Here is an 11,944-nt window from a genome sequence, read left to right as displayed (position 1 = left end):
ATGTTTGTCAAAAAGGGACCTAGTCCTCCTACTCCACAAGAAGCGCTCCGGAAACTCCGGCAGACAGAGGGAATGCTAGTGAAGAAACAAGAAGAATTAGAGGGCAAAATCAAACATGAACGTCTGACCGCAGCGAAGCATCGCACAAAAAACAAAAAGCAGGCACTGGCCGCCTTGAAAAGGATGAAGAAGTATGAAAAGCAGCTCAGTCAGATCGACGGGACACTGTCCAACGTCGAGTTCCAGCTAGAGGCTCTGGAGACCGTGCACACCAACACCGAAGTGCTCAACAACACGGCCTTTGCGGCCAAGGCCCTGAAATCTGCCCATGAAAACGTGAACATTGACCACATCGGCGACCTTCAGGAGGACGTGAGAAAGCATCAGGAGCTGGCTCAGGAAATCACCGGCGTCCTCTCGAACTTCAGAGGAGACGAATTCGACGAGGACGAGTTGCTGGACGAGCTGAATGAGATCATGGAACAGGACGAGAAGAAGCTGCCGGAGGTCCGCGGGGTTCTCAACGTACCTCCTCCCACCTCCTGCTCCTTACCCGCCAGAGCTGGCAAGAAAAAGCAGGGCAACGGCATGGAGCTACAGCGCCGCCTGGAGGCCATGTAGAGATATAGGCCTAGGTCTACATCACAATTACAGAGAAGAGTCAGAGATCATCTTCCAGCACTACAAAGTGTGTGACAGACAGATACACACACACAGATTGGACTGAGTATATTTGTATATAATAATGTTTGTATATAATTTGTATTTGTATTTTGTAGGACATTTTGAATGATTGTATGAGCTTCATAATAAATACCACAAAAGGTTAATTTGTGTCATCTGATTCATATTTTGGCATGCAGATCATTGTAAAAGACAATAATATAGCCAACAGCTAATGCAGTTAAATTCAGATAGGCCTAATTTAAACATAGACAAATGTCAATGCCAATCTGGACAGACATGGGTCCACAACATTTTCAAGTGATATAAACTTACAAGGAATTGGAAATTATAGTATTAAGCAAGTCTAGCCTACTGTGTTTAGGTCAGGTGTTTAGGTGTTTCTATCCATTTAATAACATAACTATACCTTAGTTACGTATAGGGATTAGGGAACCCCTTTTGTAGTATTGTTGCTACTGTATGTACAGTAATAGTATAGATATAATATTTGTCATTTCTGAGCAATGCTCCTGGAAGGAGCTCCAACATCTGGCCAAGCTCTGCAAGACACTTAATGAAATGAACTCAAACAGCACACTAGGTGTAATTCTTGATATAATATTTGAAAACTAAGTGCGAGTGTCTAGACTTTTACAAAAACAAGGTGCTTGCTCATGGACACGGTCCACTGAGGTGATACATGTACATGCAGCCCAAGGCCAACTCCAGGCAGAGGCATAAGGTGGCAAATTTTTAAAGTTCTTCAGTATTTAGAATACTTTTACTTCTACTCCACTACATCTCAGAGGAAAATATTGTACTTTTACTCCACTAAAATTACATAAAATTAGTTACTTTGAAGACTTTTATTACCCAAACATACAGTGACAACTTCAGCCGTGTATATATTTTGGCAATTTGAAAATAGCAGATCTACAAGCTCACAATGTGATGCAACGCATTGTGAGAAATTACTCAAATGTCTTAAAAATATTACCATCAGCAACGGTCTTCAGTATTCCATACCTTAAGACGGTATAAGCCTTATAGCGTCTTAAGGTCTGGAAGTAAAAGTATTATCACTGACCTCTGACATGTCTGCTTGAACTTTGAAAGAAAAAGAAAATCCTCTCCCAAACTGTATGCCAGTGGGATCACCCTCCCCTATGCCAATGATGGCACTAAGGTTGCCAACCCTTGAAGGTATTACTTGTTTACAGGATGGTTTAAGATTACATGATTAGACAATTGGCACAGGGTGAAAAAAGGGTTACATAAATTGTGAGATAAAAAAACAGTGGTTTCTTTATTGTATGTAAGGAAAATACTAAACTCAGTAAGTGCAGGTTAATGTTCCCCACAGACAGACATATATACACACACACACACACCTGTCATAATTGCTTATAGAACGTGACATTCTATTTTGTTTTCATTTCAGATACATTTAAGTAGTCTCATAGCATAATTGAGTCTAGGTGACTTATGGGCAATCATGAGTAAAACAACTCGTCATGTTTATCTGCCTTTTTAACTCTACTCTGGTGACACTGCTAATTCATCTTGCCGACTTGCCCTATTGCCAGTGTTTTCAGCCTGCTCAGAATCAGAATGCTTGTTACATTCAAAAATATTTTTTGACAAAGTCAAAAAGTTTACTTTAAAGCTCCTTCTGCCCAAGTCATTTTTGGAACATAGCAAACATTCGGATTGGCTTGATGCAGCAGTGTTAAGTGAGTAGAGCATGACACATTTGACCAAAAAGTGAGTTAGGCAATTATCCTTTGCAGCTAACAATATGTCAGTTCTAACGGCCAGAATTATGCCTGATTATTATACACAGCCGATCGAAAAGTTCACAACGAGATCAGCTATTTGTGGGATAGATCGATATAAATTGGAAAATAGAAACGCTATAGAAAAGTGGAAGGAGGACAGAGCAGAATGCAAAAAGAAGGGGGGTAAAACCCCAAACTATTTATTTCCCCCCTGGAGAGAAGTTAGGTCTCTTCTTACTTCCTTCACAGGTGTTAGCAATAATACTAATAATGAAGGCTCTGTCCCATTCTGGTCAAACCGAGTCAGGGTGCTGATAGTATGCATGTTGTCTCACTGGCAACACTCAACACCAGTGGTCTCTTAGTGTGGTCCAGGGACCCTAATGGTTCCTTGGGGGTTCCAAATGACCCCTTAAAAAGGTGTGTAACAGAGTGTACAATTGGAATCAAATTGACCCGTATGTAGCATCATTGGTAACACCTTTCTTTTAAAAATGTCAACAATGTATTCATTTTACAAAGAAAAAAGAAAAACAGGATTATCAGCCTCATCATCTTCCTCCTCTTTGTCCTGGTTTATCTGGAAGTAGCGGAGCTCCTATAGCTCTCCTTTGTGTAGGCCACAACACGAAGCCAGTGACGAAGATTGTTCTTCTTCAGGTAACACCTCTGAAGGAAGTGAGAAGAGACCCAACCTCTCTAACAACATGGCTGCTGTGCATACAGGCAGGGGTCCTCAGGCCATCAGCAGGTGGTGAACCCGCTGGAGCTGCTGCTGGGACAGGACGAGGCGGTGGACCTGCTCCAGTCCGCGGGCGCAGGGGACGGCCACGCGACCCACGTACACCGTTCCTCCCTGCTCCTCTGGCCTGGTGGATGTCAGAGAATAGGGAATTAGAGATCATGCATGAGAGACAAATGGCAACAAAAAAGGGTTAGGGTCTCTGTGAAATACAAAATGAGGATTTTCCGTATCAAATACAGCCACAAGAGGGCAGTCTGTTACTTTAATGGGGTCATACATGGAAGCCAAAGAGAAAAAGCCTTTATTTCTTTGTACCTTCCCTCCAGCGTCTCAAGTCCTTAAATTATTACTATTTCCTTCACTTGTTTCCTATTTCATGTATGTTAGTCCCACCCACTGGGAGTTGGTCTATCACCTGTGATGTTGTCATCAGAAACTTCCTCAATGGGTCGGATGGACTAACATACAAGCAAGGAAATAGGAAATAGGATTGATTTAAGTACTTGAGATGCAGCTCAGGCTTGGACCTTTCCTTGGGCCGATGGACAAGCATTGACTGGTCCATCTCTTTGATGGTGACCCCGTAGTTCTTACTGTTGACACAGCAAGACAACAACTTACACATCCACAGATAAGGGAACATCTGAATAGTGTATCCAAGTTCAGTTCTGTGTAAAATACAGTTTATGCTGTGTAAAATATACAACAAAAACAACTTGTTAAGGAAACAGGGAAGGCTATCACTGCTGGCTTCGTTAAGATGAAGATTTTTCAAAAATACGCAAACACGCAGGAAAAAATAGCAGATCTCCAAGCTCACATTGTATCGTTGCGACACGTTGATTTGTAAATCCAACTATTTTAAGATGGATTTATTTTAAGATGAATTTAGTTTAGATTAAAAAAGGACAACAAAGTGCTCAGCAAAGTGTCTATAGTTTAATTGGTTAAGGCCCATTTTCCTTTACCGTATTGAAACTATGGAGAGATTTCACCAGTTTTGCATTGGTTTTCAAAATAGGAACTGGAAGATTATCTGAGTGCTTTGTCATCATCATTGCATCTTATAGTGTGTACTGTGTCTACTGCATATCTGTGTGTGTGTGTGTGTGTGTGTGTGTGTGTGTGTGTGTGTGTGTGTGTGTGTGTGTGTGTGTGTTAAGGTTTTGACTAGCACCAGGACCAACCCTATAGTCACTCGCCACTTTTATACTGAAGATCCTGCAATAATGGCGTTAAGAAGAGCAGTCATTCATGCCAGTTTGTATTATATGTTACACAGAAAAAAAAGCTATCTCAATGGCGTTAAAAAGAGCAGTCATTCATGCCAGTTTGTATTATATGTTACACAGAAAAAAAAGCTATCTCTGTGCTTTTACACAGAGCATTCTGGTGTTGCCATATCAGAGATGTAGCACAAGAGCATCAACGTCTGTTTTAGACTTGAATTGAAATTAATCAGAGTTCATCGTTACAACAAATTCAGTGACTCAGATTATGTGGGGAAAATAACAGCTGTACTTTCTGACTGAATAATGAAGTGAAACCAAATGAAAATAGAGACCTGTAATACTCCACAAAGCTGGTCTGACTGCCGTCGGCCATGGTGAAGGTGTCTTTGGGCGACTTGTCCCACTTCATGTCGTCGATGCGGTACTAGGTGTGGTTGTTGTGGCGGGTGATGAGGATAGCGCCCAGCAGCTCCTTGGTGCAGTCATCCTGGAAGCTTTGTGTGCTCTGCTGGTAGAACGCCGTCCTGAAGAGTGAGAAGAAAACCACGTCAGTTGGATATAATGGCCATTTTAAATCATAATGAAATATTACATTATCACTGATGAGAAAATCGTCTTCAATTATATATTCAAGAGTAAACACCAGTTCCTCAGATTACAGAAGAAGCAGGTGAATGTGATCAAACATGTTTGGGCTTTAATTATGCCAAAGTAGCAACAGTCAATGTATACAATTAGGTTCTAGCAAAGTTCATCATCACAGCTACCAATATATTATTCATAGATAAATGAAAGAAATGTTCTGATAATGGAAGTTCATCAAATAAGTATAAACAATTATGTGTGTGTGTATAATGTATTTTCTTTTTACTTTTACCTCACCAATATTACACTGTATCCCTTTAATATGGCATGTCAATGTACTGTATGTATTAATTTATGTATGCATTATTTAATCAAAACTAAGGCTTGGAAGAAAAGAAAAAAATCCAAGCATTAGAAGGAGTATCTTTGCAACTGCATATTAAAAAACATACCAGACTGTTGTAATCGTTACCATTACAATGGTATACAATGAGCAATATTAATACTGAGTAAACTAACATGACATGACATTCAGCACTTTGTTATTGTTGCGCAGCACTGTGTGGTTCACATCCACAGACAGGTACAGGCCAGGCCAGGCCACCATCCGTATGTTTGGTGCTGGTGGCGTTGCCTGGCCAAATCTGCAGCCTACAACGACAAGAGTAACAAAAGGTTCTGAATTTCCCCTTGGGGATCAATAAAGTATCTATCTATGCTCAAAGGCTCAAATGTTTTAATTGCAGTAGTCTTGAGTATAATAATTAGCTCCTCCAGTTACTTTATTGAAAGGGGCTTTTGGGATTTATGGCAAATGGACATTTTTAAGAGGTGGCTGTGTGCTGAGGCTTAAAACGTTTAACTGCAGCATATATGCTGAAGCAGTCTTATCAATAAAATAAAACACATGGTACAAGTTTGTGGACACTCCACTTGAGACATTAGGGGACGTTGGGACTTATATGCAAGTAGGAGACATGGGACAAAGCCATTGGTGGAATGGGATTAGAGTGGTTCCTGAGACACTTTCTAATCCTGAGTGGATGAGATAGGAATTCTGGGTAAAGATGTTATCAATCAAAAAAAATACATAATGTTTGCTGAGATAATTCTATGTTCACAAATCAGATAGGAAAGTGATCTCAATGCAGTTTGGGGAATTTTTAACTACAAAATCCAAATCTAACCTAACTCTTGGGATTATCAAGTGTGTTGCCAGTGTACTTCAAGTGTTGGTGTTGTTGTGTTTCAAGTAAATAATAAATAATTAATGTAAAAATGTGTTGGTTCCATTGGATTGTATTTAACAGCTGCAGTGCACAGTGATGATGAAATCCAATGTTCAAAGATACAGAGCTTTTATCATATTCTGTCACCAAGATTAAAATAACTTGGAAAATAGGACTCGGTTGCATTAAACACATCTTCAGACAGACCTAAGAGGAAACGGTTGTACCCACCCTCTCCATCTTGACAAGCAGGTAGAGTATGGAGCCATCGAAGGGCACAACCTCCCCTGTGGTGGGGCGGTGGTCTCTCAGCATACCGAACCACGTTCCTACTTCCTATCGACTTCACATTTGGTCTGAAAGGGGATTTGGAAAAGATTACTCATCCTCACAGTGCCTCATGGTGCTCCGACTTCCAATAACCACCATAGGTCTTGTCAGGGGGTCTGGGACCCCCTAGGTGGTTCCCGGATTTACTAAAGGGGGACCATCAAATCTGTAGCACCTTTACATTAATCACTTGAACCCTAGCATCCCTATTTGTGGAGAACTTTATCCAAAAATAACAGATCTACAAGCTCACAATGCCTCGTGAGGTTGTACATCTGCTATTTTTGGCAAAGAGGTTCAGTGTAATGGTGAGAAAAAAGAGCAGACCAAGTACAAAGCCAAAGGTAAAGTTTACTAAGTAAAGTGGTTAACTGTCTGAAAATACACCAAGAAACACTACTTTGAAAACGAGTTACTTTGTAGATTTAGTTTATTACTACAAAACACACATTAACCTTAAAGCCTATATATTTCGGCCGTTTGAAAAAGCTCACATTGTGAGCTTGTAGATTGATTGACTGACTGACTGATTATTTTATTAGACAAAAATGAAGAATTGTACAAGTATATAATTGATAGGCTATGTAGTACAGTACAAGTACAGTTAAACACCCTGCCTAAAAGGAACATCCCAGATCTGCTCTTTTCAAAGGATTTGAAAACCTGTGAAATGGGACATTCTGCATAACATTTTGAATTCCAGACTTTTACTTGCAGAGTATTTCTTCATTGCAGTATTGATACTTTTACTTTAAAAACATGCGAGTACTTTTTTCACCACTGGTTATCGTCTCTGTCCATCCATGTCCAACCTTACAGCCACTAACATAGCCTCCTCCTAACGTAAACAAAACAATTGCTCAAGGCTAACTCTGTAAGCTAGGCTACGTCCATACACATTGAACATACCTAGGATATTAGAGAAATTGTCGTTCTTGATTGAACTTGAAACGAAATCTGATATGAACGTTACACGTTATTTCCCCTACCCCAGTTGTTTAACTGGCTTGAAGTACCGGTAGGCCTAAATCTCCCAAGAACAGATTCTCTGATGATGCTACAAAACAGAGAGGGCGCTGTTTCCCTTTTCTTTGACGATGACCTTGCATGTTTTAAAAGCAATAATAATAATACTTTGTTACAACCAAGTAAAAGTCCGGAATTCAAACTAGGTCAAATACAAATTAAGTATGGACATGTAGTACCGAAAGTAAAAGTAGCCTAGCCTACAACTCATTATGCAGAATGTCCAATTTCACAAGTTTTCAAATGTGTAACGTCTAAAAATCCTTTGAAAATAGCAGATCTACAAGCTCACAGTGCGTTGCAGTGGGACACATTGTGAGCTTGTAGATCGGATATTATCAGATGCCTAGTGTAAAAGTAAAAGTAGGCTACTGGATTCCAATTTCCAGTAACTGGAAATTGGAAATACTTCTTCTACCTGAAAATGGTAGACTTACTTAGGTACAGTACTTGAGTAAATGTATTTAGTTACTTTTACCGGACTGTGTTTGTTTACTAGGGTTAAAACGCAAATTCAAGTTCAAGTTCAAACTTCAAACATACACAACTGACCCCCGTTTCAGCCAATCAGAAGGCGCGTTTCCGCCACGCTCTTCGCGTACGTTGGGGGGGGGGGGGGGGCGTGGCCACGGCGCCGACGGCCGGGTGCGGGTTTGTTGATCTCCATGGAAACCGAAACGTGCGTCGTACAGTAGCCAATCAGCGCGTTTGTGCCACGTCAGGGCGAGTATAAATCCACCGGCCTGCTGACCACAAGCATGCAGACACATCAGGAGACGACAGAGTTGAGACATAGCCTTGAGAGAACTTCTAGCTAGCCTACTACCAACTGATTAACCTCGCTTCTACCAACTGATACAGCAGCCAGATGGTTACAACTTTTGTGAAGCATCGATCATCAGCCAACATGAAAGACCAGATCTTCCAGAAGGGCGACGTGGTGCTCCACCACACAGCAGGCCTCCGCGTTGTCCGCAAGAAGTTCAACGGTAAGCAGTGGAGGACCCTGTGCTCCGAAGGGCCGTGCCCGAAGGAGTCCCAGAGACAGGGTTACTGCATGCTTCACCTGAGGAGAATGGAGAGGATGGGGAGAGAGGAGGAGGAGGAGAGGAGCTGGTCCCCAGGCCCAGAGCACCACCAGGACCACACCTATGCAGCATCCTGGACCAAGTTGGAGCCACTTGCTCCCCCACATAAACCCTCAGGGAGGAAGAGGAAGAGACAGGTGGTCGAGGAGGAGCAGCAGCAGCAGCAGCAGCAGCAGCACAACAACGGTGAGGGTGAGAGCCCAAGGACTTCTGAGGAGATCCCGGAGGAGAGATTCGTGAAGAACGCTGCTGTCCTGCCAGACTGGCAGGAGAGCAGCGTTCTTTACGAATCCACCGACCGACCGACCTTCCAACTGACCGAGTCCGAGTCGGTTGAAGAGCCTCTTCTCCATGGACGCCCGGTGGCCGAGTACCAGCAGCTCTGTAGACAATCAATAGTTGACCCGATGCTGCAGTACAACAACGGCAAGCCTCGCCCGTACACCCTGGATCTGGGCCGGAGGATCAAGCAGCGCCTTTGGGAAACGCTGTCGGGCCCGACATACACCTCCACACTGCTGGCGAGCGGACAACAGCACGTTACGGAGTGCTTCTCTACAGGCGTCCACGCACCAATGATTGAGGTGGACGTCAGCATGGAGCCAGCTCCCCCGAATAGGAGCACCTACACCGGGAGGAAGAGAGGGAGGAAGCCCAAGAATTATTGTTCTCCCAGTGAGACAGTAACGGTTCAGGTAGAGCAGCAGGACAAGTATGGATGCCGGCCTTCCTGAACGAACCAACCACACAGGCACGCGCGCACACACACACACACACACACACACACACACACACACACACACACACACACACACACACACACACACACACACACACACACACACACACACACACACACATCTGACTACTTCGTTTAAACTGTGAACTATTTTCAATACTTTAATGTGCTTCATTGTGTAAGGTGAGTATATTTATAAATAATAGGCTCATGCACACTGTTATTTGTATATCATTTGTATTGGATTTTGAATGATTTATTTTCAATACTTTAATTAATGTGCTTCATTGTGTAAGGTGAGTATATTTGTAAATAGTAGGCTCATGCACAATGTTTATTTGTATATGCTTTGTATTGGAGGATTTTGAATGATTTATTTTCAATACTTTAATTAAATTAATGTGCAATTTTAATGTCTTCATTGTGTAAGGTTTGTTTGGTGAGGTGAGTATATTTGTAAATAGTTGGCTAATGCATGATGTTTATTTGTATATAATTTCTATTGGAGGATTTTGAATGATTGTATATGAGCTTAATAAATACCATGAAATAGTAATTTGTGTCATCTGATTCATATTCTGGCGTGCAGATCATCATAATAAACAGCTAATGCAGTCAAGTGGCAATGCCATTGTGGACATAGGGGTGGGCGATATGGAAAAATACAATATCACAATATTTTCCCAAGCTGTATCACGATACACGATTTTATCACGATTATTTTTTTTCACGTTGGTTTTATGGTTATTTTTCAAGTTACTTGACAAAAACTAGACTCTCTGGGTTCCTTTTGGGAGGTCTAAATTGAACTTGACAAGTATGTAACTCTGACAGTTTACAAATGAAACCAAATGGACCCGTAAGGGTCCATTTGGTTTCATTTGTATACTGTCAGAGTTAAGTGGAGACCTTGACATTTTAAAGTTTGAGAACTACTGATTTAGACCAAAATGCAGGTTTAAATTGAACTCTCTGTATTAAAGATCCAACAGGATTTTTTCACAAGGCTCCCTCAATTGTATCACAATATCTCTGAAAAGGCATATCGTGGAGACATTGTATCGTCTCAGCGATAATTATCACCATATCGCCCACCCCTAGTGGACAGACAACATTTCCAAGTGATAACTTACAAGGAATTGGAAATGATAGAATTAAGCAAGGTTACTGTGTTTAGGGCAATTTTCGATCCATTTAGTAACATAATCACACCTTAGTTATGTATAGGGAACCCCTTTTGGGGTATGACTGCCATGTACAGTTAGCCTAGTAAACGACCAACTTCCGTTCCGGAAGAGGGCGGGTACGAGGCTAATGTACAGTATGGATAATGTGTAATTTTTGGCATCTGGCTTTGTCCATGTGTATGCCCAGGGTCACATTTTGGCCAAGCTTTGCAGGACACTTGAAATTAACACAAATAGCACACTGGGTGTGACTTTTTAAACATTCTAAAACCAAGTGCAGTGCAGAGACATATATGTTTACAAAAACAAGGTGCTTGCTCACGGTCCCCTTCCTGCTGAGGTGATTACTGTAATGAGGCCCAAAGCAACACATGGGATGTGACATGTGAGCTTACATTCTTAACAAATTACATTTCTTAAACATATGACCATCAGCAACGGTCTTGGGTATTCCATACCGTAAGACCATATAAGGCAGGGGTCAGCAGGCTTTTTGACATTAAGGGCCATGTTTTCCTATTCTTGAAAGTCAGTGTGCCATATCATTAATTACCATCTCATCAGGACATTGTAATATACTCAGAAGAATAACCACCACCCATCTCCCAGACTCCCCACACATCTTATTCAGTCAGTTTGCATACCTGGTTTTATGGACTCGGCCTTGTCTGCTTGATCTTTGAAAGAAAAAGGAAATCCTCTCCACACTCATGTCAGTGTCAGTGATCAACCTCAGCACCCATGACTCAGGTGCCGGCTACACAGAGCTGGATATGTCTGAAGCTAAAATGTTTTTTGTGCTGTTGGGGCTTGCAGCCACACAAAGCTGGATATTTCGTCTGTGAAACTGGATATTTTTTAAACCGGATAAATAAGTGGAGAGATTGAAAAATATCCGATTCACTGGATCCGTGTAGACACGGAAGCCGGATATCTCTGAAGACTTTACTGTGTGTGTGCTTGTTAGACCTAGATATCTTTGTCATGTGGACCTAGATATTCTTCTATGTGGATATCTGAAAAACCAGGATATATGAAATATCGAGCTCCGTGTGGACCTAGATATTTTTCTATGTGGATATCTGAAAAACTGGGATATATGAAATATCCAGCTCTGTGTAGCCATGGCCTAAGGTTGCTGCTGCCTACCCCTTGATTAGAAGGTATAACATGACAGGATGGATCAACTTGGGTGAAAAAAACTTCCATTACAAAACGTCCTTGCATGAGGTCAGTCCGTTGCTCTCCCCAGGTTGGCAGAGGGAGTGTGTACTGCCCAGGATTACATTAGACAATTGAAAAAAGGGGGGTTACATAAAAGCGTGGGATAAAAATAAAT

General features: G+C 41.7%; 1 protein-coding gene across 1 annotated transcript; it reads left to right on the top strand.

Moving 5' to 3' along the window:
• LOC308297827 (charged multivesicular body protein 4b-like) lies at positions 1–621 on the top strand (the record flags this gene model as incomplete). The annotated part of the gene is made up of 1 exon (XM_080741394.1): positions 1–621. The coding sequence occupies one exon, from the start codon at positions 1–3 to the stop codon at positions 619–621; it is 621 nt and encodes a 206-aa protein (XP_080597520.1).
• Positions 622–11,944: the final 11,323 nt, after the last annotated feature.

Source organism: Nannobrachium achirus (genome assembly GCF_963921795.1).
Source record: "Nannobrachium achirus genome assembly, chromosome: 14".
In the NCBI taxonomy this organism is placed as follows: Eukaryota; Metazoa; Chordata; class Actinopteri; order Myctophiformes; family Myctophidae; genus Nannobrachium; species Nannobrachium achirus.
This window is presented reverse-complemented; position numbering and strand designations above follow the sequence as displayed.